General features: G+C 47.8%; 1 protein-coding gene across 1 annotated transcript in view; it reads left to right on the plus strand.

Annotated features, from left to right (window-relative positions):
* Window positions 1–23652, plus strand: part of KLHDC4 (kelch domain containing 4) — a 115958-nt gene that overhangs the window by 26794 nt on the left and 65512 nt on the right. Inside the window, exons 3-4 of the mRNA XM_029608032.1 lie at window positions 15158–15236; window positions 21634–21732. Of these exons, the coding sequence (XP_029463892.1) occupies window positions 15158–15236; window positions 21634–21732 (178 nt within the window). The remainder of the gene's footprint in view (window positions 1–15157; window positions 15237–21633; window positions 21733–23652) is intronic.

The following is a 23652-nucleotide window of genomic DNA, read 5'->3' on the forward strand; positions in this document are numbered from 1 at the left end:
TTAGACTTCCTAGCTGGAGCTTCCTTCAAACCAACACGCGGTCTGTCACTACGCCTCTTCATGTTGAAGACTATATTCCTGGTGGCAATATGTTCAGCTCGTTGCATCTCCGAACTACAGGCACTATCCTGTCGGGAACCATTCCTTAGGTTCATGCCTGGAACCATACAACTGCGCACTGTCCCCTCCTTCCTGCTGAAAGTGGTTTCCTAGTTTCACTTGAACCAAACCATCTCGCTACCATCTCTGGATGAACATAAGTACTCGGAAGACTCACGCCTTCTTTGCCATCTAAATGTCGACAGACTCCAACTGCAGTATCTGGAAAGATTGGAACCGGTGCGCAAAACGGACCGCTTGTTCGTTCTTCACAGTGGGAGGAAACAGGGAGAAGTGGCCTCGCGGGCAACCATAGACCGCTGGATCAAAGAAGTAATCAAGGCAGGAAATCCCTTACCTCTACAGGTTAAGGCTCATTCTACAAGGGCCCAGGCAGTCTCTTGGGCAGAAACCAAGCTGCTGTCGCCCGCTGAGATCTGTCTTTCGGCGACGTGGTCTTCCATACACACTTTCTCCAGGTTCTACCGCCTGGATGTTTGGGCCCAAGAAGATGCAGCCTTCACAAGGGCAGTATTAAGTGGACCACGGGCAGCCTCCTACCCTGTCCAGGAGTAGCTTTTGTACATCCCATTGGTCCTGAGTTCATCTGGCTACACGCTAGAAAATGGAAAAATTACTTACCTGATAATTTCGTTTTCCTTAGTGTAGACAGATGGACTCAGCATCCCGCCCTCGGCTGCCCCAAAAAAGGAGAACCTCTGATAGCAAACCTTGAGACTAAACAAATACGGTAAGCTGCGGCCTACCCCTAGTTCAAGACACCCACAGTTGGTCCAGTGTCTGCGTTAATTGTTTGAGTGCACTGGCAGTCTCCAGTTTGGAAATTAATTGAACCTGTTCAAGTTTTCTCGTTTAATCAAGTTATTTAAGCAAAGATATATCCACAATGGCTTTTCGAAGAGAATACTGAAGAGCTGAGGTTACTGCAGGGGTATATTTAGAGTGACGTCAGCTTTGAAATTTGACTCCGTCTCCCATCTGCTAGCAGAAGAGCACAATACCCATTGGTCCTGAGTCCATCTGTCTACACTAAGGAAAACAAAATTATCAGGTAAGTAATTTCTCCATTCTGAAACCAACAAGAAAAAACCACCTGCCCCCAACAAACCCTGAATTATCCCGAAAACAAATCACCCACACCTCTGACCTTGAACCCTCTCAGCAAGGAAAAAAACGGAGCCGAGGGGGTAGCCTGCCCAGCCCTAACCACACAGGAAGGCCACACATAGTCTGGGCACCAGAACATCATAAAACAAAACATGCCATAATGACGGCCCTGCCCAAGAGCACCGAGGGGCAGGAAGTGACATATACTGCATTAAAAAAGGAAAACAAGGGCCCAGGATATGTCTACATAAAACTGGACAGTAAGCGGTAGTTGGAGGGAAAGATTTTCAAATACGCGACACACAATAGTGGCCCAGCATATATAGACCACGAGGAAGCCCACCCCAAAAAGGGCAAGCACCAGCACATGCGATAGGGGCCTATTGCTGAAATATACCCAAAAAATTAGGTCTGGTGAAAAGAACAAAGAAAAAGAAAGGATTCCCCCCAAGTGCTTAAAAAAGGAATCCCCTCTGCAGGACAGAGCAGACCAGAAACTCCCAACAAAACGCATGTTCCCTTATACAGTGGCATTCCCGGGGTAAAGAAAAAACAAAGGAGGTTCGGGATGATCCATATCTCACAAGTCTCTCCTGAGACTCCTGCCAACAATTAAGAGCTCATCGATAAGCAATAGTCAGTGCGCTAAGCGGGTCAGCCTGTTCAGGTAGACGAAGTCTGGTAGTGCAACCACGGGTTTGCAGCCATTGCTTTGGCTGCTTCCATGGTATCTTCCATGGAAGATACCATGATCCAGGTATGATTCCAGGAACCAACACCCTTTCAATCTACAATCCTTCTGCCTCAATACAAATCAAGCACCTTAAGATCCCAGAGGGACTACTACGCCCTCGAAGATACACAACCTTGTATTCGATGCCAAAGCCCTCTTCAGCTATGTAGCCAACCTCACACAATTAAAACCAACCAGTAGATTGCTCATGACCAAGCTCAATCGAAAGCGGAAGAATTAGCTCTATTCTTCAGCAACAAAATCAATACTCTTCTATCACAGCTCCCCACGAACCCCACTGTTCCACTAACCCACCTCCTCAACCCTCAATCAACTACACTCGGTTAGAAGAACTTGACCACAACTTCATCCATGAGATCCCAAGGAATTCTTAGGAAAATGAAACATTCCTCTCACCCTTCAGATCACCATCCCAGCCAAACTACTACTATCAATTCAGAATCTATCTCCAAAACCTTGGCAGATATCATAAATTGCTCCCTTACACAAGGATTCTACCCTGACAACCTCAAACTTGCCTCACTCAAACCCCTTCTCAAAAAACCAAATCTCGAACCCAAACGATTCTAACAACTTTAGACCGATAGCCAACCTCCCATTCATAGCCAAGATAATGGAAAAATTGGTAACTCAGGACTCTCAAACTACATTGAAGATAATAACCTTCTATTCCCATCACAATACGGATTCCGTAAAACCTTAAGCACAGAAGCCCTCCTCATCTCTATGACTGACCACATCATCCTAGGCTTAGACAAAGGACAAGCCTTCCTTCTGATACTACTCGACCTCTCGTCTGCATTTGATACGGTCAATCACTCCCTTCTCATCAACCAACTAACAGCCATAGGTATCTCAGGCACTGCCCTATCATGGTTCAGAACCTTCCTCAGCAACAGAGGATATAAGGTTAAGATTCATAATAAAGAATCCTCTCTTCACCCCGCGTCAGTAGGAGTTCCTCAGGGCTCATCCCTGTCTCCTACCTTGTTCAACATTTATCTGTTACCCTTATGTAAACTTCTCACCGACCTCAATCTCAAACACTTCCTCTATGCAGACGATATCCAGGTCTTGATCCCCATCGAAGAGTCACTCGCAAAAAACACTGTCTCACTGGGAAACCTGCCTCCAAAATATCAAACAGCTTCTCACAAGTCTCAACCTGATACTAAATTCATCAAAAACGGAACTTCTACTCATCCCACCAGAAAACAGCTCCCTCACACGCACCCCATCCTACCGTACCAAATACTACACAAGTAAGAGACCTAGGAGTTCTAATTGACAATCACCTAAACCTGAAAGCCAACATCAACAAAACCACCAGAGACTGCTTTTATAAGCTCCAAGTGCTGAAAAGAATACGACCTCTCTTCCACACACATGACTTTAGAACGATTCTACAATCAATCATTTTCGCAAAGCTGGACTATTGTAACACCATCATGCTTGGTCTCCCCTCATCACACACCAAACCATTGCAAATGGTCCAAAATGCCTCCGCCCGTATACTCACTTAACACCAGGAGAAGAGAACACATAACCCCTATCCTGATGGACCTTCATTGGCTGCCCATACACTTCAGAATAATCTACAAGGCCATTCTCACCATTTTCAAAAACATCCATCAATTAGCTCCAATCGATCTCCATATCCTCCCCTCCGATTACAACCATTCAACAAGACCGACAAGAGATGCTTACAAAGGATCACTTCAAGTACCCTCCAGCCAAAACTACCAGACACATCACGCTTAGAGATCGGGCATTCTCCACAGCCGGTCCAACTTTATGGAACTCCATTCCCCCGGATCTTAGAATGGAACCCAGCATCTCAACATTCAAGAAAAAAACTCAAGACGTGGCTGTTCACGCAGGCATTTCCTAACTCCAACATTATTTAACTCCCATCAATCAACACGCTTCGCTAGTAATAACGTTAATAAATGTTATTTATTCAATGCTATTGATACATATATATAATTATCTGATCTTCATTTTCCTTCTCACTCCAAGTTATTGATTTCCTTGTTATATGTAACTGCTTTTCTGCACTATTGTTCAAATTGTAAAGTTTTATTATTATTGCACCCCTGTTTCTTGTGAACCAGCATGATGGGACTGTCGTCCTGAATGTTGGTATATAAAAAAAACTTAAATAAATAAATAAAATCTAAGATTGTAGATTGTCCATTCCGAATGACCGGAACTCTGGCAGGGTACAGCATGGCATATTTGTAGTTCAGTCTCTGGAGCTCGCGCTTGATGTCGTCGCTGAAGATCTGAAAAATCTTGAAAGATCATTATGCAAGAATCCTGTAATTTAATGACGCATAGGTTCTGCACTGCATCTAGGATCTGCCGTTTTGACACAAAAGTTGTGCAGTTTAATGATCACTGCACCCGGTTGGCTACCGTTGCCGGCATTAGAGTGGGTGTGTGATGTGCATGGTCAGTTTTGATCTGAGCTGAATCACCGCTTAACTGCAAAGTTCTGGGTAGCCATCTTTCAAAGAAATGCACAGCGTCAGGTCCTTCAGTTTTTTCTGGTAGAGTATATAGAAACATAGAAATGATGGCAGAAAGACCAATCGGCCCATCTAGTCTGCCCAGCAAGCTTCCACACTTATTTTCCCATAATTGTCTGTTTCACCAACCACCAACTTCAGGGCTCATGTTGGTAACTGTTTGATTCAAATTTCCTGCCATCCCCTGTCATTGATGCAGAGAGTAATGTTGGAGTTGCATCAAAGGTGAGCATAAGGCTTATGGTTAAGGCGGCGGGAATGATTTTCCAGCTCATCAATTTTTTCCAGGGCTGAATGGTATTGCTGCTCCAGATGGTAAATTTTAGTGCCCGCCGCCGTTAAGGCCATTTTGAGATCCATAAATTTTCCGTCATGCTCTTCAAGTTTCGTGGCATGGTGCTGCACGGTCTCAACCAGTTAGGCTACTTTTTCCACCAAGATAGCAAGGCGATTGTCTAATTTGGAGGAGATTTTTTCCACAAACTTCTTCATCCATACTCTAATCGAGGCAGTTTCATCGTCTGGGGGCATGTCGGCCATATCTCCATCGGAGGCCGAATTGCCAGCCTGTTCCTCTGCTACCGTGGTCTGCTTTTTAACTTTTTTTTTTTTTTTAATAGTCACCGCTCGTTCTGCCCAGAAAAATGGTATGGATCGCTTGTTGGACTCTTTACTAAACGACATGATCGAGAGAAAAAGAGCTCTAAGCCGCAGGACGTATTAAAAAGGCTAAATGCGGCAGGAGCTCACACGAGGCGTAGCTTCCCATCTCAACAGCATAACTGGAAGTCATATATATTTTTCTGATACCCATCAGTCTTGCCCCCATATACATTTCTTTCTTATTGATAAATTCCTGGTAGACCTAGCCATCGAAGCTGAAGTGGGCAGCACAACCTGGTCTGATCATGCCCCAATATGGGTAGCCCCTCGACTGAAAAGTAAGGGAGCTGGACAACGTTTCTGGTGCCTGAATGATAGTTTGTTAGATGATAAATCTTTTACAGATTCCCTACCAGATGATACACAAGAATATTTGGACCTCAGTCGGACTGGGGATGTCTCTCCTGGCACGATCTGGGAATGTTTGAAAGCCGTGGTTAGGGGTAAGCTTATTTCCAGGGCCACTTTTCTTAAGAATGAGAGGAATGCTAATAGGTTGCACCTTATGCAGCGCATTGCTAAATTGGCTTTAAGTTATAAGCGCACTTTGGATCCCAGGAAGCTTGAGGAATTGAAGGCCGCAAGGAGGGAGCTGCAGGCATTAGATCTGGAAAGATGGTGTTCCAATTAGATATGCTTAAACAAAGGTAATTTGAGCTTAGCAATAAAGCGGGGGTGGTTGCTTACACGGAAATTGAAGGAGAGAGCTGCACAATCTCTTATTTCTAAATTCAAGGATTTGTCGAGGACATTTCTATATGAATCTGGGGATATAAGAAAGCGCTTTTTGGCTTTTTATGAGGAACTTTATGCATCTGATGATATAGAAGGAGAACAGGACATTGATCTTTATCTACAGGGATTGGAACTGCCTTCCTTGCCACATGGGGCTTGTGAGCTATTGATAAGGAAATCACCCATGCTGAAGTTTTCAAACTATTCAGGGCTAAAATTTGGGGAAACCACTGGGCCTAGATGGGTTCACGGCCAAGTTTTATAAAACATTCCACCCTGTGTTGATCCCACCTTTGGATATGTTTAATGCCCTTAGGAGTGGACGATGGATCTCGTTGGATTCTAATTTGGCTGGGATAACTTTACTAGCTAAAAGTGGGAGGAATCCTACACTCTGTGGGTCCTGAAGACCAATATCCTTCCCAAATATTGATTTAAAAATTCTTGTCAAGGTATTGGTTTCATGTTTGGCGATGGTAGCCCCCTTTCTTACTCATGAAGATGTCTGGGTTCGTACCTGGGAGATTGGCCTCTGATAATATGCGTAGGGTCTTGGAACTGATCGGGTGGGCACAGCATAACCATACTCCATTAGTGCTGTTAGCTATAGACACTGAGAGAGCTTTCGACAGGGCGCATTGGCCATTCCTATTTAAAGTATTAAAGAAAATGAACTTAGGTCCTGACTTTATTGGATGGCTTCAGTGTCTATATGTGAACCTTAGAGCTTGTTTAAAAATCAACGGGGATTACTCATCACCTTTTGAGGTTAAGGAGTACTAGACAAGGCTGCCCCTCTCGCCGTTGCTATTCGCACTATCTTTAGAACCATTTGCGAAAAAGGTGAGACATCATGCTCAAATTCAGGGGATGTTAGTGCAGCCACATAACTAGAAGCTCACTATGTTTGCAGATGACCTCTTATTTGCAGTGACAGACCCGGAATCTTCCCTTCAGGCTTTATTGCAGGCTTTGAGAGTATTTGGTAGAATCTCTGGTTTTAAAGTTAATGAAGATAAATCAGAGCTATTAAATATCTCAATATCTAGCGAGTGCTTTAATCGACTTACAGATAGTCTCCCCTTCCGAACAGCAAAATGGTGGGTGAAATACCTAAGGGTAAAAATTGGACAGGATATAAATGAGCTGTTTGAGCTCAACTATACTCCTCTATTTAACATTCAAAAAGATTTAGACAGATGGGACAGGATGGCTTTCTCTTGGTTGGGGAGGGTAGCTATTATTGAAATGAATGTGCTGCCACGTTTTTGTTATTTTTTTTCAAACCCTTCCCATCCCTGTGCCTGATTCTCTTTTGGAGCCAAGGGTAACACAAGCTCCTTTGCTTTATCTAGAAATGTAGACCATTTAGAGTCGCTAAAACTGTTCTGTTTCTGGATAAATTGAGAGGGGTCTGCAGGTACCTCACTTGGAGTGGTACTTCACCGCATCTCAACTGAGTGCGTTTCTGCATTGGCATAGGGGTGGTGAGCTGAAACCTTAGGCTTGAATAGCGTCACAGGGGGCTGGGGATCCCCCGCCTCACATTAGAGCTTGGCAAAAGGGAGAGTTTAATCTTTCTGGTCTACCACCTTTTTCTAGATTAATTATAAGGTTTGGGACAAGTGGAAACCCATATTAGTGGTTGTTAAACAGGCATATCACTTAACTTTTCTCTTTGACTGCTCCTTCCCTCCAGGGACTGAACAGAGGGGGATAGAATGATGGAGGGGGAAGGGCTTGTTTAAACGGGAGCAATTATGGGATGGCCAGCAGTTATTGCTGTTTATAGACCTGGGACAATCCTACCTGGTCAGAGATTCAGACCTTTTTGCCTATAACCAGATTATTTGTTTTTTTCACTTCCACAAAGGTGAGTCAGGAGCTTAAGAAGGGCAGGTCTTGCTTTGAAAATTATTCTGCTCAAGCTGATAAACTTACTAAACCTATCTCCAAGAACTACGCCTTACTAAATCGTGATCCCCTAGAGAAAAATGGCCTATCAAATTGCTGGTAAATGAGACTTGGGGGGGGGGGGGGGGGGGGGGGGGGGGGGGGTATGTTGGAGGACAAAGATTGGGATCATTTGCTTTTTAGCAGCCAGCAGGAATTCAGTATCATCAATAATTAAGGAAAATGGGTATAAAGTGCTCTACAGGTGGTATTTAATACCTGTTCGATTGAGCAAGATGTATACTGGTTCTGATGACAGGTGTTGGAAGGGCTGTGGAGACAGAGGCACATTTATACATCTGTAGTGGGAATGTCCGGCCATTGGGAGGCAGTGGGATGCAGTACTTGATTTCATTTGCTCTCTGGGAGGTGTCTGGATTCCTAAGGATCCCAAAATGTGTGTGTTATGTCTACCAACAACTGTGGGATCGGAGCTTTTTCAGTGATGGGTTCAAGTGGTGGTCACGGCAGCTTGATGCGGAATTGCTTATTGATGGCATAAGCCTACTGTTCCTTCACTAAGAGATGTGTGCGGCAGGCTTGATAGGGTGTTTTATGTGGGAAAATGAACTGCTATACATAATGATAGGGTGACCAGATTTGAAAACATTTGCGCCCCTACATACAATGGAAGACTACTCTATGTGGGACGGACCTGGGGCATTGCTGAGAAGGTCCTATCTTGGCAGTGGTCTGTCCTGGGATGACAGGGGATTGAGGGTGGTATAATAATGTTTCCTAGGGTGTTTCTGCTCTTAACTATTACCTTCTTTTTGGGGTTTGTATGCCTACACCAGCCCAGTTGTTCTTCTTGGACATTCGTCTTTGTTAGCACACACATATATATATATATATATATTTATTTAAAATCTTTTATATACCAACATCCGTTTGCACATCGTATCGGTTTACAAATAACTTAATAACTTTTAGGCATTGCCTTTACATTGAACTTTACATTTTTATATATACTTTACATTTGTATGAATACTTTACATTTGTATGTATGTTTACACCTATATTATGAATCCATACTTTGTCACCATAGGGATTCAGAGAGGGGGAGGACTGGGATGAGGAATAACGAAAAGTCAGCAGCATTTGAATGAAAGTTTATTAATGGCAATGTCTTACAGAAATATTTATATGATGTCATGGCACTGTAAGTTTTCATTGTGCTGTAGTTTATTTGTTATGTTTAATAAACATTTCCTATCTTGTAGCAGATGGACTCAGGACCAGTGGGTATAGTGTACTCCTAATAGATGGGGAGACGGAGTCAGATTTCAACGCTGACGTCAGCCTACATATACCCCTGCAGGAAGCTTAGCTCTTCAGTATTTCTCCGTCTCCTAAAGCAGATAGGGAAACATCCACACACTAGAATAGTGTTAGCAATTCTAAAACAAAGAAGAGAGAAAATTTAACTCAAGACGACTAGCCCCGCTCTCCTGTGGTGATACCTAAGGGTCCCTCCCCCAGTCGAGAATTCCTGAGGTGATTTCCGAGATCCCTCAGAGGTAAGCCTCAGTCCGGTAGCCGGCTCCTGGCATGGACTTAGCCCCTAGGGTGCTTAGAGGCAGCAGGTGTTGAATCAAGCGCGGTGATGAAGGTAATTCCCTCTCCCCCCCGCAGCCGGAGACTGCCCAGCACGAGACCTGGAAACGCCGAGACCAGGTAAGGTAGAAAACATTTTCTCCGGTCTCCGAGGCTCGAATTGCCACACAAGATCATCCCTTCCGGCGTCTGTAAAATCGGGTTGAGCAGACCCGTTCGGGCTAGACCCCGATCCGGTGCGAGGGTCCACACATGTGGAGACCTTCCGGGGGAGGGGGGGGTCGCCATCTTGCCCGCGTGGTCATTGGCGCCATTTCCCCCCCCCTTGATCGCCGTATTGTCTGCACAACTGAGTCGTGCGCACATCATCTGTGTTGTGCGCACAGCGACACACATAAACGGCCCAAGCACATAAATAGGTCTGTGCGCACAGCGGCGCGCGCATCTCGCCCAGGCGCACAAAGTGGTAGCCTGCGGACAGACCCCGCACGCACATCGCCAGCACAACCAGAACGCACAACTAAGCCTCCCGGCATGCGCACCTACACGCACAGACGAGTTTGAGCCACTCCACGCACACAAATCATGGCACCGCCAGCCAATAAAGCCAAGGGACAAGCCCTCTGCCCAGCCTGCCACCTGAGAGCTGCGCAACCTGAAGTGGCCTCCGCCCTATGCTTGCAGTGCGAAGAGGCTCACGGGGCACCTAAGCAAGGCCCCCCTCAGCCAGTAGAGGGATCCGGATCCACCAATGATAGTACCCCGGACCTCTGTATCTCCGACTCAGTTCCTACTCAGGGGGGCACCTCGGGGGCCTCCACTGGATTCAATATGGACTCAGGGACCTTTTCCTGGTTGGAATTCTTCAAAGGGCTGCAAACCTTTGTCCAGGCATAATCGGTACCGCCTGCAACACAGACCCAGTCTCCACCAGAAGTACAAGATCTTCCAAGCGCCTCTTGCACCTACCCAGACGCGCCCCATCTAGGCAAAAGCCTTCCCTTAGGGGACACAGACTCCTCAGGGGAAGAGTCTGACTCCCTGGAGGAAGGGGAAATCCCCCCCCCCCCCAAGGGATGGTACCAGCTCTTGTGTCTCTGACCCTGAAGACACTGGCCATTCCAGGCACTGGTACCACAGCGGAGTCAAAGACGAACCCAGTTTTGGTCGGTCTCTGCCAGGCCTCATGTTATTTCCCAATGCTGCAGGCTGTACAACAACTGATTGACCTGGAATGGAATGCTCCGGAGGCCAGCTTCAAAGGAGAACGGGCCCTAGAAGCCCTATACCCCCTGGAACCCACAGCCAAAGAACTCCTACGGTTCCCAAAAATGGATGCCATTGTCTGCTCTACCTCAAAGTGCACTACCATCCCAGTCGAAGAAGGAGCTACACTCGAGGATGCCCAGGACAGAAATCGGGACTCCATCCTTAAACAGTCTTTTGATGTCGCACCAATGACCCTGCAGATCGCTTCCTGCTGCACCGTTGTGACACGTGCCTGCTTGCTTCTCCCCAGGGACACAACCACTTCCGCTGAAACATTAGAACCGGCGATATCTTTCCTCACGGATGCGACCTCTGACCTGGTGCGCACCTCAGTCAGGGGTATCTCTTCCATAGTGGCAGCCAGAAGGCAACTATGGCTCCAAAATTGGTCAGCCGATGCGACCTCCAAGACAAACCTCACGAGAATGCCTTTTAAAGGATCCCTCCTGTTTGGAAGCGAACTGGAGAAGTTAGCCAACAAATGGGGCGAATCCACAGTACCTCGGTTACCGGAGGACAGGAAAAAAAGAAACCAGCGCTCCTCCCCCCCCCCCCCCGAAGAACCAAGGGCAGAGGAGTCCAGCGTTTTAGACTGTACAAAAACACATACCAAGCACCTCGCCCCACAGGCAGGGCCCAGTCCTTTTGGAACCGACACAACAATAAGGGGAGCTGGCTCAGGTACAGGCCCCGGCTGCACCCCACAATGAGAATCAACAGACCCAGCCACAGGAAGAAGTCCTAGGGGGCAGACTTACCCTCTTCTACCAAAGATGGGTCGAGATAACGTCGGACAAGTGGTTCCTAACCATCATTCGAGAGGGATACTATCTGGACTTCCACAGCATCCCCCCAGACAAATTTGTGAGATCACCATGCCACTCCCTCTCCAAGAGGACGGCAGTGGAAACCACACTGGCAAAACTACTCAGCCTAAATGCGATAACCTCGGTGCCCACGCACCAACAAAATATTGGTCACTATTCCATCTATTTTATCGTCCCCAAGAATACTGCACTTCCGCATGGAAACCCTACGCTCAGTCATAAGGGCAGTACAACCGGGAGAATTCCTGACTTCACTGGATCTATCCGAAGCTTATCTCCACATCCCGGTCCACCATGACCATCAGCGCTTCCTACGCTTCACTATACTGGACCATCACTACCAGTTCCGAGCGCTACCCTTCGGGCTAGCTACCACCCCTCGAGCCTTCACCAAAATCATGGTGATAGTGGGGGCAACACTGAGGAAAGAAGGAATCCTCGTACATCCTTACCTGGACGGTTGGCTGATCAGGGCAAAATCTCCAGAGGGAAGTCACCAGTGGACCACCAGAGTCAGGAATCTACTGCAGAATCTCGGGTGGGTCATCAACACAGCCAAGAACTGCCTACAGCCCTCCCAGTCGCTAGAGTACCTGGGAGTCCAGTTCGACACCAAGCAAGACACGGTTGTCCTCCCCCCTCCAAGGAGAAGGAAACTGATGGGTCAACTGCGAAAACTGCTGACCTATGCTCGCCCCAAGGTATGGGACTACTTCCATCTCATGACATCAACCCTGGAAGTCGTTCCATGGGCAAGGGCCCACATGCGCCCACTATAACATTCCCTATTGTCACGATGGGATATGACATCCCAGAACTACTCCATGCACCTCCAGCTACTAGCAGAGGTTCAAATGCAGCTCCAGTGGTGGCTACAGAAGGACCACCTGAACAAAGGAATAAGGCTATACTCACCGAACTGGATCTTGGTCACTACGGATGCGAGCCTGCGAAGGTGGGGAGCCCACTGTCAGGAACTGATGGCATAGGGACAGTGGGACAAGGAAGAGTCGGGATGGAACGTAAACCGACTGGAAGCCCAAGCATGTCAGACTAGCCTGCCTATGATTCAGCCACAGACTCCGGGGAGAATCTGTCAGTCATGTCGGACAACGCCACAACAGTTGCATACATCAACCGCCAGGGAGGAACTAGAAGCCAACAGGTGTCCCTGGAAATAGACCTCTTCATGGCATGGGCGGAAGCAAACCTGCAAGGAATCTCAGCCGCCCACATCGTGGGAAAAGACATCTCTGCGGACTACCTCAGCAGAGAGAGACTAGACCCAGAGGAATGGACGCTGTCAACCACAGCCTTCCAGTTGATAATAAACCACTGGGGGACTCCAGCCATGGATTTACTGGCAACCAGATCCAACGCTTAGGTTCCCAAGTTCTTCAGCCGCAGACAGAGCCGCAATCCCGAGGAATCTACGCCCTCGTCCAGACCTGGCCACAGGAAGACCTGCTTACACCTTTTCCCCATGGCCACTACTGGGCGGGATCATCCGCAAAATAGAACACCACAAGGGGCTAGTACTTCTAGTGGCCCAGGACTGGCCAAGAAGGCCATGGTACGCAGACATGCGAAGACTTTTTGCGGGGAACCCTCTGTGCCTACCTCCACACAGGGACCTTCTCCTGCAAGGACCGATCCTCCACGAAGACCCGACTCTATTCTCTCTCACGGTCTGGCCATTGAGAGGACTCGCCTGAAGAAGAGCGGATACTCTAAGGCAGTGATTAACACCTTGCTCCGAACACGCAAGTTCTCCACATCTCTAGCTTACATATGAATATGGAGAGTATTTGAAGCCTGGTGTGAGGACTGTGAGATCCTTCCGCGGACAGTCAAAATCCCCATGATCCTGGAATTTCTGCAGGACGGCTTGAAGAAGGTGTTGTTTCTCAATTCCCTCAAGGTTCAGGTGGCCGCGCTGGCCTGTTTTAGACCCAAAGTGTACGGCATCTGTCTATCAACCCATCCAGATGTTTCCCGCTTCCTAAGAGGGGTCAAACAAATCCGACCACCATTAATGTGGCCGGTGCCCCTATGGAATCTCAATCTAGTTCTAGACTTCCTAGCGGGAGCTTCCTTCAGACCTACAGACTTGGTCTATCACTACAGCTCCTGACCTTGAAGACTGCATTCCTAGTGGCAATATGTTCAGCCCGTCGCATCTCCGAACTTCAAGCGCTATCCTACCGGGAACCGTTCCTTAGGTTCACACCAGGATCTATACAGCTATGCACTGTCCCCTCCTTTCTCAATTTCATCTAAACCAAACCATCTCGCTGCCATCTCCAGACGAACATAAGGACTCTGAAGACTTATGCCGCCTTCGCCAACTAAACGTCGGCAGACTCCTAGTCCGCTACCAGGAAAGGTCGGAATCTGTACAAAAGACGGACCACCTATTCGTCCTTCACAGTGGGAAGAAACGGGGGGAAGCGGCCTCGCGGGCAACCATAGCCCGCTGGATCAAAAACGCAATCAAGGCGGCCTACGTAGAAGCAGGTAAACCTCCACCTCTACAAGTGAAGGCCCATTCTACAAGGGCTTAGGCAGTGTCCTGGGCGGAAACCAAGATGCTGTCACCTGCCGAGATCTGTCGGGCAGCGACATAGTCCTCCATACATACCTGCTCCAGGTTCTACTGCCTGGATGTCCAGGCCTGGGAGGACACAACCTTTGCAAGGGCAGTACTAAGTGGACCACGGGAAGCCTTCCACCCAGTTCGGGAGTAACTTTTGTACATCCCATTGGTCCTGAGTCTATCTGCTACATGATAGGAAATGGAGAAATTACTTACCTGATAATTTCGTTTTCCTTAGTGTAGACAGATGGACTCGGCATCCCACCCACAGCTGCCCCGGAATCCAGAAAACTCGGGTGGCAAACCCCGAGAACAAGACAAGCACGGGTAAGCAAGGTATTACCTAATTCAAGATACCCATACTTGCTGGGTGTCGGCGTTATTCGATTGAGTGCACTGGCGGTCTCCAATTTGGAAATCAGTTGAACCAGTCCTAGTTAATCAAGATAATCAAGTTAGCCAAGTTAATCAAGTTATTGAAACACACATATATCCACAATTGCTTTTCGAGGAGAATACTGAAGAGCTAAACTTCCTGCACGGGTATATGTAGTCTGACGTCAGCATTGAAATCCGTCTCCCATCTGCTGTCAGGAGCACACTATACCCATTGGTCTTGAGTCCATCTGTCTACACCAAGGAAAACGAAATTATCAGGTAAATAATTTCTCCATTAAATTACCCCCCCCCCAAAAAAAAAAAGTGACAGAATTCAGGCGTGCTTGGGAGGGCCTCAGAGTAACAGGAGGAGGGTGAAGGAAGATCACAGATTGAGTAAGGCCAGGTACAGATAGGCAGACTAAGTGGACACCTGTGTGTTTGCACAGGGAGTGTGGAACTTGCACTATTTTATTGTGAAATTTAAAGGTTTACGCTCATAAAGCTCTATAACAGGGTTGTTCAATATCAGAGCTCTTTGTAAGAAGAAACCACAGCGGTAGTGAATACTGTAAGGGTAGCAGCGTATAAGAACTCTGCCAGAAGGATCATGGTAACAGGACTCTCTCCTCTATGCACTAACTGCTGCTCCTTCTGTCTCCTGCAGGTTGAACGCCTCCTTATCTGCACATCCCGAGAAAGACGAGTTGATTCTTTTTGGAGGTGAATATTTCAATGGGCAAAAAGTAAAGTATTCCTTTTTACTTTTCTTCTTCCCCTTCCTGTTTGAAACTGAGCAGCTTCCTCCCGTCAGAGAAGTTAGCGTTTAAACACAGGAGGCATCAAATGCTTATTCTGTTCTAGAATGGGTGAATAAATATTTTAACCTTCCCTATGCAAAGGCTACATAAAATGCTGGCTATTAACGACATATTTGAGTTCACAGTGGTGCAGGAGAAAGCACTCTGATGGTACTTAATGAGGGTGGAGTGCTTCAAGCCACTACACAGCACATGCATCTTGCACCTGTGGGCAATGGGTGCAGTTCCCTTTTGCCAACCAGTGGCTTTCCCATGTCATTCTGGTTCGCGAAGGAGAGACCAATTGCTGTTCTAACAGTCAGTGGCTGCCGCTATCCCTAGTGCAGGGGTGGCCAGCTCTGGTCCTCGAGAGCCACAGACAGGCCAGGTTTTCAGGATATCAACAATGAATATGTATGAGATATGCATGAGATTTGCAGCCTTGGTGGAGACCCTGAGGGGGGGGGTGTGCCATCTTACGTGCGGGGGTCATTGACGCCATCTTCCCTTCTTGACCGGCGGTACACGCAGTGCAAGCCAGGGGACTGATACACCTAACTTGTGCGCATCCAATACAGACGCGCGCACAACTGAGTGCACCCGAGCGCATAACTACACGCACAGCCGCGTTTACAGCTGCACGTGCACAAACACAATGGCACCGGTACCCAAGAAGGCCAGAAGGCACTCTCTGCCACATAAGAGCCGCGCAGCTTGAATTGGAGTCCTGCCTGTGTCAACATTGTGAAGAAGCCCAGGGGGAACCAAAGCCTGATCCCTTACTTTTGGGGATGGGTCCAGAACCACTACAGATGATAGCTCCCCGGATCTGTGCATCTCCGAGATGGCGTCTCCACAGGAGGGCACCTCTGGGGCCCCTACTAACTCCCCTGGGTTTAACATGGACCCAGGGACCTTCTCATTGTTGCAATTTTTCCTAGGCCTGCAAGCCTTCGTTCAGGCACAATCAGCCCCGGCTGCACCTCGGGCTCAACCACTGCCAGAAGCACAAGATCCTCCTGGCCTTGCTCGGATGCCTCAAGACATGCCTCGCCTAACCAAGAGCTTCCCTGACAGGGACCCAGACACCTCAGATGATGAGGGCGACTACCTGGAAGAAGGAGAAATCCCTCCAGGGATGGAACTAAACCGAACCATGCTTTGCTTTTTCCACAAGGACGAATTAGCCCTTGTTTCCCAGACTCTGAAGACACTGGGTATTCCAGGCATGGCCCCTGTGGCGGAACCAAAGAAGAACCCCATCTTGGTGTCCCTTCATAAGGCCTCATGCTACTTTCCAATGATGGAAGCCATCCAATGAACTGATTGACCTGGAGTGGGATACCCCGGAGGCCAGCTTCAAAGGGTGTTGGGCCTTGGAAGCCCTATACCCCCTAGAGCCAGCGACCAAGGAACGCCTGCGTTTCCCAAAAGTGGACCCTATGGTCTGTGCTGTCTAAAAGCGAACAATGATTCCCGTTGAGGGAGGGGCTGCATTGAAAGACACTCAGGACAGACGAATGGAATCCATCCTTAAGCAGGCCTTCGACACAACAGCAATGACACTGCAGATTGCTTCATGCTGCGCACTAGTGGCACGTTCCTGCTTGCTCCTAACTCCGGAACATATACCGGTGAGACGATGGAACCTGCAGCAGCCTTCCTGACGGAAGCAAGCTCAGACCTGGTGCGCACTTCAGCCAGGGATGTTGCCTTGGTAGTGGCAGCCGGAAGACAACTATGGCTACGGAATTAGTCTGCGGACGCGACATTTAAAGCAAATCTCACAAGATTGAGTTTTAAAGGATCTCTCATGTTTGGAAGTGAATTGGAGAAGTTAGCCAGCAAATGGGGCAAATCCCCAGTGCCTCGGCTACCGGAAGATAAGAATAAAAGATCTCAGCATCCCTCCCCCAGAAGAACCAAGGGTAGAGGATCGCAGCGCTTTAGACCCTACAGGAACTCGCAGTTTCCAGGCACCTCATCCCTCCGGAAGGTCCCAGACAGACTAAGAGGGGAACAGGCCCGGGGGCAGGCTCCAGCCGTGCTCCACAATGAGAATGGGCCGACCCATCCACAGGAAGAGGAAATAGGGGGTCGATTTGCCCTCTTCTACCAAAGATGGGTCGCAATAATGTCGGACAAATGGGTACTAAACATCATTCGAGAAAATTACTCTCTGGAGCTCCGCAGCATTCCTCGTGACAAATTTATGATGTCACCCTGCCACTCCCACACCAAGAGACTGGCAGTGGAAAACACTCTAACAAGACTACTCAACCTGAAGGCAATAACTCTGGTTCCCATGCCCCAACAAAATATGGGGTGCTATTCCATCTATTTTATCATTCCCAAGATGGAAGGATCATTCCAGCCCGTCTTGGATCTGAAGAACTTCAACAGTCATCTGCATGGAACCATCATCCACATGGAAACTCTTCACTTCGTAATAATGGCAGTACAACCGGGAGAGTTCTTAACCTCCCTGGACCTCTCCGAAGCCTACCTTCATATCCCAGTCCATCAGGATCACCAGCGCTTCCTGCGTTTTACGATACTGGGTCACCATTACCAGTTCTGAGCGCTGCCCTTCGGCCTAGCAACCGCCTCCAGAACTTTCACCAAAATTCATGGTGGTCATGGCGGCAACACTGAGGAAGGAAGGGATCTCTGGAAGGTGTCAAGCAGAGTCAAGAGCCTATTGCAGGAACTGGGTTAGGTCGTGAACACAGGCAAGAGCAGTCTGCAGCCCTCTCAATCTCTAGAGTATCTGGGGGCCCGTTTCGACACCAAACAGAACAAAGTCTTCCTTCCCCCGAGGAGAAGGAAGCTGATGGAATAATTACGACGATTAGTGACCAATGCACGCCCCAAGGTATGGGACTTTCTTCAAGTATTCAGCCTCATAGCATCAACCCTGGAGGTCGTCTTGTGGGCAAGGGCCCATATGTGACCGTCCAGCACTCCTTACTGTCACGATGGAACTCACTGTCCCAGGACTACTCATTTCGCCTCCAACTTCCAGCAGAGGTGTGTTCTCAGCTCCAGTGGTGGCTACAGGAAGACCACCTAAGCAGAGGAGTAAGCCTATCCCCAACGAACTGGACCTTGCTCACCACTGTTGCGAACATGCGAGGGTGGGGAGCCCACTGTCAGAAACTGATGGCCCAGGGACAATGGAACAAGGAAGAGGAGGAATGGAACATAATCCTCCTGGTAGCTCGAGCAGTCAGACTAGCATGCCTGCGATTCAGCCACAGACTCCGAGGCAAAGCAATTCGAGTAATGTCAGACAACGCGACAACGGTTGCTTACATCAACCACCTGGGAGGAACCAGGAGCTAGCAGGTGTCTCTGGAGATAGATCCTCTCATGGCATGGGCGGAGATAAATCTACAAGAGATCTCTGCTTCCCACATTGCAGGAAAAGACAACTTCTCAGCAAATTTCCTCAGCAGAGAGAGCCTGGACCCGGGAGAATGGAAGCTGTCGACCACAGCCTTCCAACTGATAGTAAATCGCTGGGGCCTCCCAGCCATGGATCTACTGGCCACCCGTCTCAGTGCCCAAGTTCCCAGGTTCTTCAGCCGCAGACGAGAGCCACACTCCCAAGGGTTCGATGCTCTTGTCCAGACTTGACCAGAGAAAGACTTACTGTACGCCTTCCCCCCATGGCCATTACTGGGCAAGTTCATCTGCAAGATAGGATATCACAGGGGATTAGTTTTACTAGTGGCCATGGATTTGCCAAGATGACTGTGGTACGCAGACATGCAAAGACTCCTTGCGGGGAACCCTCTGTGCCTACCTCCACAAAGGGACCTTCTACAACAGGGCCCGATTCTCCATGAAGACACAGCTTGATTCTCTCTTACGGTCTGGCTCTTGAGAGGACTCGCCTGAAGAAGCGTGGTTACTCTAAGGCAGTGATTGACACCCTGCTCCGACCACGCAAGTTCTCCACATCACTGTCTTGCATACAGATCTGGAGAGTATTCGAAGCCTGGTGTGAGGACTGCAGGACACTCCCACGGACAGCCAAGATTCCCATGATTCTGGAGTTCCTACAGGATGGTATGAAGAAGGGGTTGTCACTCAACTCCCTCAAGGTCCAAGTAGCAGCACTGGCCTGCTTCAGAGCAGAGGTGGATGGTATCCGGCTATCTACCCATCCGGATTGGACCCGCTTCCTGAAAGGTGTTAACCAACTCCGACCACCCCTAAAGTGGCCGGTGCTTCTATGAAATCTCAATCTAGTATTAGTCTTCCTAGCTGGGGCTTCCTTCAGATCAACACGCGGTCTGTCACTACGCCTCTTCACGTTGAAGACTGTATTCCTGGTGACAATATGTTCAGTTCGTCGCATCTCCGAACTACAGGCACTATCCTGTCGGGAACCATTCCTTAGGTTCGTGCCTGGAACCATACAGCTGCGCACCATCTCCTCCTTCCTACCTAAAGTGTTTTCTGAGTTTCACTTGAACCAAACCATTTCGCTATCATCTCTGGATGAACATAAGGACGTGGAAGACTCGCACCTTCCTCACCATCTAAATGTCGGCAGACTCCTAGTGCGGTACCTGGAAAGATCGGAACCGGTGCACAAAACGGATCGCTTATTCGTCTTTCACAGCGGGAAGAAACAAGGAGAAGCGGCCTTGCCGGCAACATAGCCCACTGGATCAAGGAAGTAATCAAGGCAGCCTACATAGAGGCAGGAAAGCCCTTACCTCTCCAGGTTAAGGCTCATTCTACTAGGGCACAGGCAGTTTCTTGGGCAAAAACCAAGCTACTGTCGCCCGCTAAGATCTGTCGGACGGCAATGAGGTCCTCCATAAACACCACCTCTAGGTTCTACCGCCTGGATGTTCAAGCCCGAGAAGACGCAGCCTTCGTAAGAGCAGTACTAAGTGGGCCACGGGCAGCCTCCTGCCCTGTCTGGGAGTAGCTTTTGTACATTCCATTGGTCCTGAGTCCATCTGGCTACACGCTAGGAAATGGAGAAATTACTTACCTGATAATTTCGTTTTCCTTGGTGTAGACCGATGGACCCAGCATCCCGTCCACAGCTGCCCCGGAAAAGGAGAACCTCTGATAGCAAACCTCGAGACTATGCAAATACGGGTAAGCCGCGGCCTACCCCTAGTTCAAGACACCCACAGTTGTCCGCTGTCGGCGTTAATTGTTTGAGTGCACTGGCGGTCTCCAGTTTGGAAATTAGTTGAACCAGTTCAAGTTTTAATCAAGTTATTTAAGCAAAGATATATCCACAATGGCTTTTCGAAGAGAATACTGAAGAGCTGAGGTTACCTCGGGGGTATATCTAGAGTGACGTCAGCTTTGAAATCTGACTCAGTCTCCCATCTGCTAGCAGAAGAGCACAATACACATTGGTCCTGAGTCCATCTGTCTGCACTAAGGAAAACGAAATTATCAGGTAAGTAATTTCTCCAATCCTGAAAACCTGTCCTGTTGTGGCTCTCGAGAACCAGAGTTGGCCACCTCTGCCCTAGAGCTTTTGCATGAAACAATGTACAATCTGTAGCCTCTGCCTAGTGGCCTCTAGTCTTCTAGTCTATGGGTACATGACCCATGTCACAAAGTGATGCCCATTAGCAGAAAGCAAAGACAGTAAAAACTACGTTCAGTTTGTTTTTTATAACCTTAAAATGACAATAACTGCCTTGACTTATTTTGTACCATTCTGAGTGTGCAACTCCCAGGCTTCAGGCTGCTTGTGTTTTTACTTTTTCAGTTTCCTCCCTAAAGTCGTGTTTGGTGCCACAGCCAGTGATTGTTTGTCCTGGTTCAATGACTGACATGGTGTTCTTTCTATAGAGATCCAAACCAGATACCAAGATCTCCTTTTCAGTTCTGCTAGGAGCATTTCTCAGAATGTAACAGAAGGGGGTACCTGGAGTGAGGGTTGAGTTGGGTGGACTCCTGCCTTTCAGTGCCAGAGATTATTGTCTCCTGGGGGCTGAGGGATGGAAGGGAGAGATGCTCTCCTGCCTCTTAGGGGAGGAAAAGATGCCAACTTATCCTTGTAAATTTACAATAGAATGGACCCTGGTGCACATGCAGTGACCGCTGCACGAGATCTGCTTTGTACTGCTCTTTGTCCTTCTCCAGAAGCAAGAATAGGTTTTCCCGGCTAAGATCTGATGGAGTCACAGTTACTTCCAGTTTAATGGTGGGCATGTTTGGATGAGAGAAGCTGATGCTCTCTCTCTGGCTATATGTACATTGACAAAACTGAGTTCATTATGGTGCTTTACTTCTTTTGTTGCTCCCGTGTTTGACATTTCATCTGCATGTTTCCAATCTTTTTCTTTCTTCCCAGACTTTTCTGTACAATGATCTGTATATTTACAATATCAGAAAGAACTCCTGGGCAAAACTTGAGCTCCCCACTCCTCCACCCAGACGCTGTGCTCACCAGGTAAGGCATCCAGCACCTCTTCTGGTGTTCACATCTGTGCCTCATCTGTGCATTTTGAGACAGAGAGGACCTGCCTTCTCCTGATCTCAGCACATTCTTCTGCTCAGTCAAGGATGTGGTCGGTCACTGGGGAAAGGGACAGCATACAACAGAAAATCTGTGGGTGATATATTAATATTTAAATAACCAGTAATCAAATTGGTTCATCCACTAGCAAATCATAAACCTAGGTCAGGACAGTTTTACTAGGTGGTTGGACTTATTCTCTGCACAGGGGCCATTCTGGGGGTAAGAATGAGTCTGGGAAGTGGAAATTCACATGTAGGTTTGATTTTGAAATTTATTTATTTTATTTATCGAGTTTTATATACCGTCATTCGGTTTCGCCATCACAACGGTTTACAAAATGATGGTTTACAAGGTTAAGAAGGTTAACAAGGAATCCAAAAAGGTTCAAAAGAAAGTTAAACTCGAAACATCAAATACAAATTATTTGCAGGACAGTTTTTACACTTTCAGTTCTTTGTATTATATATATATGTTTGTATTGAGTTCCAGTTTTTTAAGGTTAAACTGGAGGGGGTTAGCGTTATTTTATTCATTGGGTGAGTTGGTATGCTTTGAACATCCATGTTTTTAGATCTTTTTTGAAAGTTTTTAGGTTTTCTTGAGTTCTGAGTTCGGTTGGGAGGGAGTTCCAGAGTTTTGGGCTTCCTAGAGAGCTGCTCTCGTTTAGGTTGAGGCGAGTTGCTTGGAGCGAGTAGGTGGCGTTTTTAAAAGTACTTTATTTGCTTATCTGAGGTTTCTGTTTGGTTTATGCAATTTTATGGAGGGACTTAGCCAGTTTGTTTGTTTTTCAAATATAATTTTATGTAGTATGGATAGTATTTTGTATTCTATCCTGAATTTTATTGGTAGCCAGTGCAGTGAGATAACTGTTGGGGTAATGTGGTCATGTTTTTCAGATCCAGTGAGGATTCTTGTGGCTGCGTTTTGTAGGATTTGGAGTGGATGGATGGTGTTTTGGAGTATGCAGCTGTATCTTCGTCTTTCTATTTTGGCCTGGCAGCTGCGTCCTGTTCCTTTGGGTTCCGGATCGGAACCAGAACTGGGGTCTGGAGCAGCTCTCATAATACAGTACTGCAGTGGCAGTCCCGGGCTAGGGGCCATGCGTCAGGGCTCTTTCTGCAACCCTGAGCCCTGAATCCAGCCACTGGTTATCGCAAGTACATGATGACTGACTGCCTTGCCGAGAGGCTGTGAATGTTCCTCTGTGGCATCCTCTGTTCGCTGTTTTCGGGGACTGGGGACAGAACGTGTGAACCCAGACCCTTCTGTGTGGTAGTATTTACCCACAGAAATGGCCTTTTCCAAAATTACCTGCTTGATAATCGCACAAGTTCATCCAGATTGAGCGGAGGCATTGTGAGGGGGTTTGCATTTTCAAAAGTATGTGGGTAAATTTCCCTGAAAAAAAATCTGCATGCAAATTAGCAGGTGGTATTGTGTGTGGGTAGATTTGCTGGAATAATTTTGAAAGCAAACTTCCTCTTCTTCCAGTCAGACCAGTCCACATGAATGGGTTATGACCACCGGCCAGCAGATGGAGACTGAGATCAGCAGGTTCACTGACCTCAGCCTGCTAGTATTCTCTATCTCCAGCAGGATGATAGATGATTGTCCCATGCTGTGAACTAAGGTCTGGTTAGGCTGGGTGAACAGGAACAATTTTCGGAGGGCAGCTCCTGAGATGAAATACTAGTTCTCCCTTACTCAATTGAGCATAGCTCTAGATCAGCTGGATTTGTGATTTTTAGACAGTTCCTGAGGTGACAGCCTAGGCTCACTTTCTCAATTGAGCAGAGTCTGGGTCACGGGGCTACCAGTTCAGCTCTTTCCCCCTTCTCTATTCTTTGTTCT

Source organism: Rhinatrema bivittatum, chromosome 7, assembly GCF_901001135.1.
Source record: "Rhinatrema bivittatum chromosome 7, aRhiBiv1.1, whole genome shotgun sequence".
In the NCBI taxonomy this organism is placed as follows: Eukaryota; Metazoa; Chordata; class Amphibia; order Gymnophiona; family Rhinatrematidae; genus Rhinatrema; species Rhinatrema bivittatum.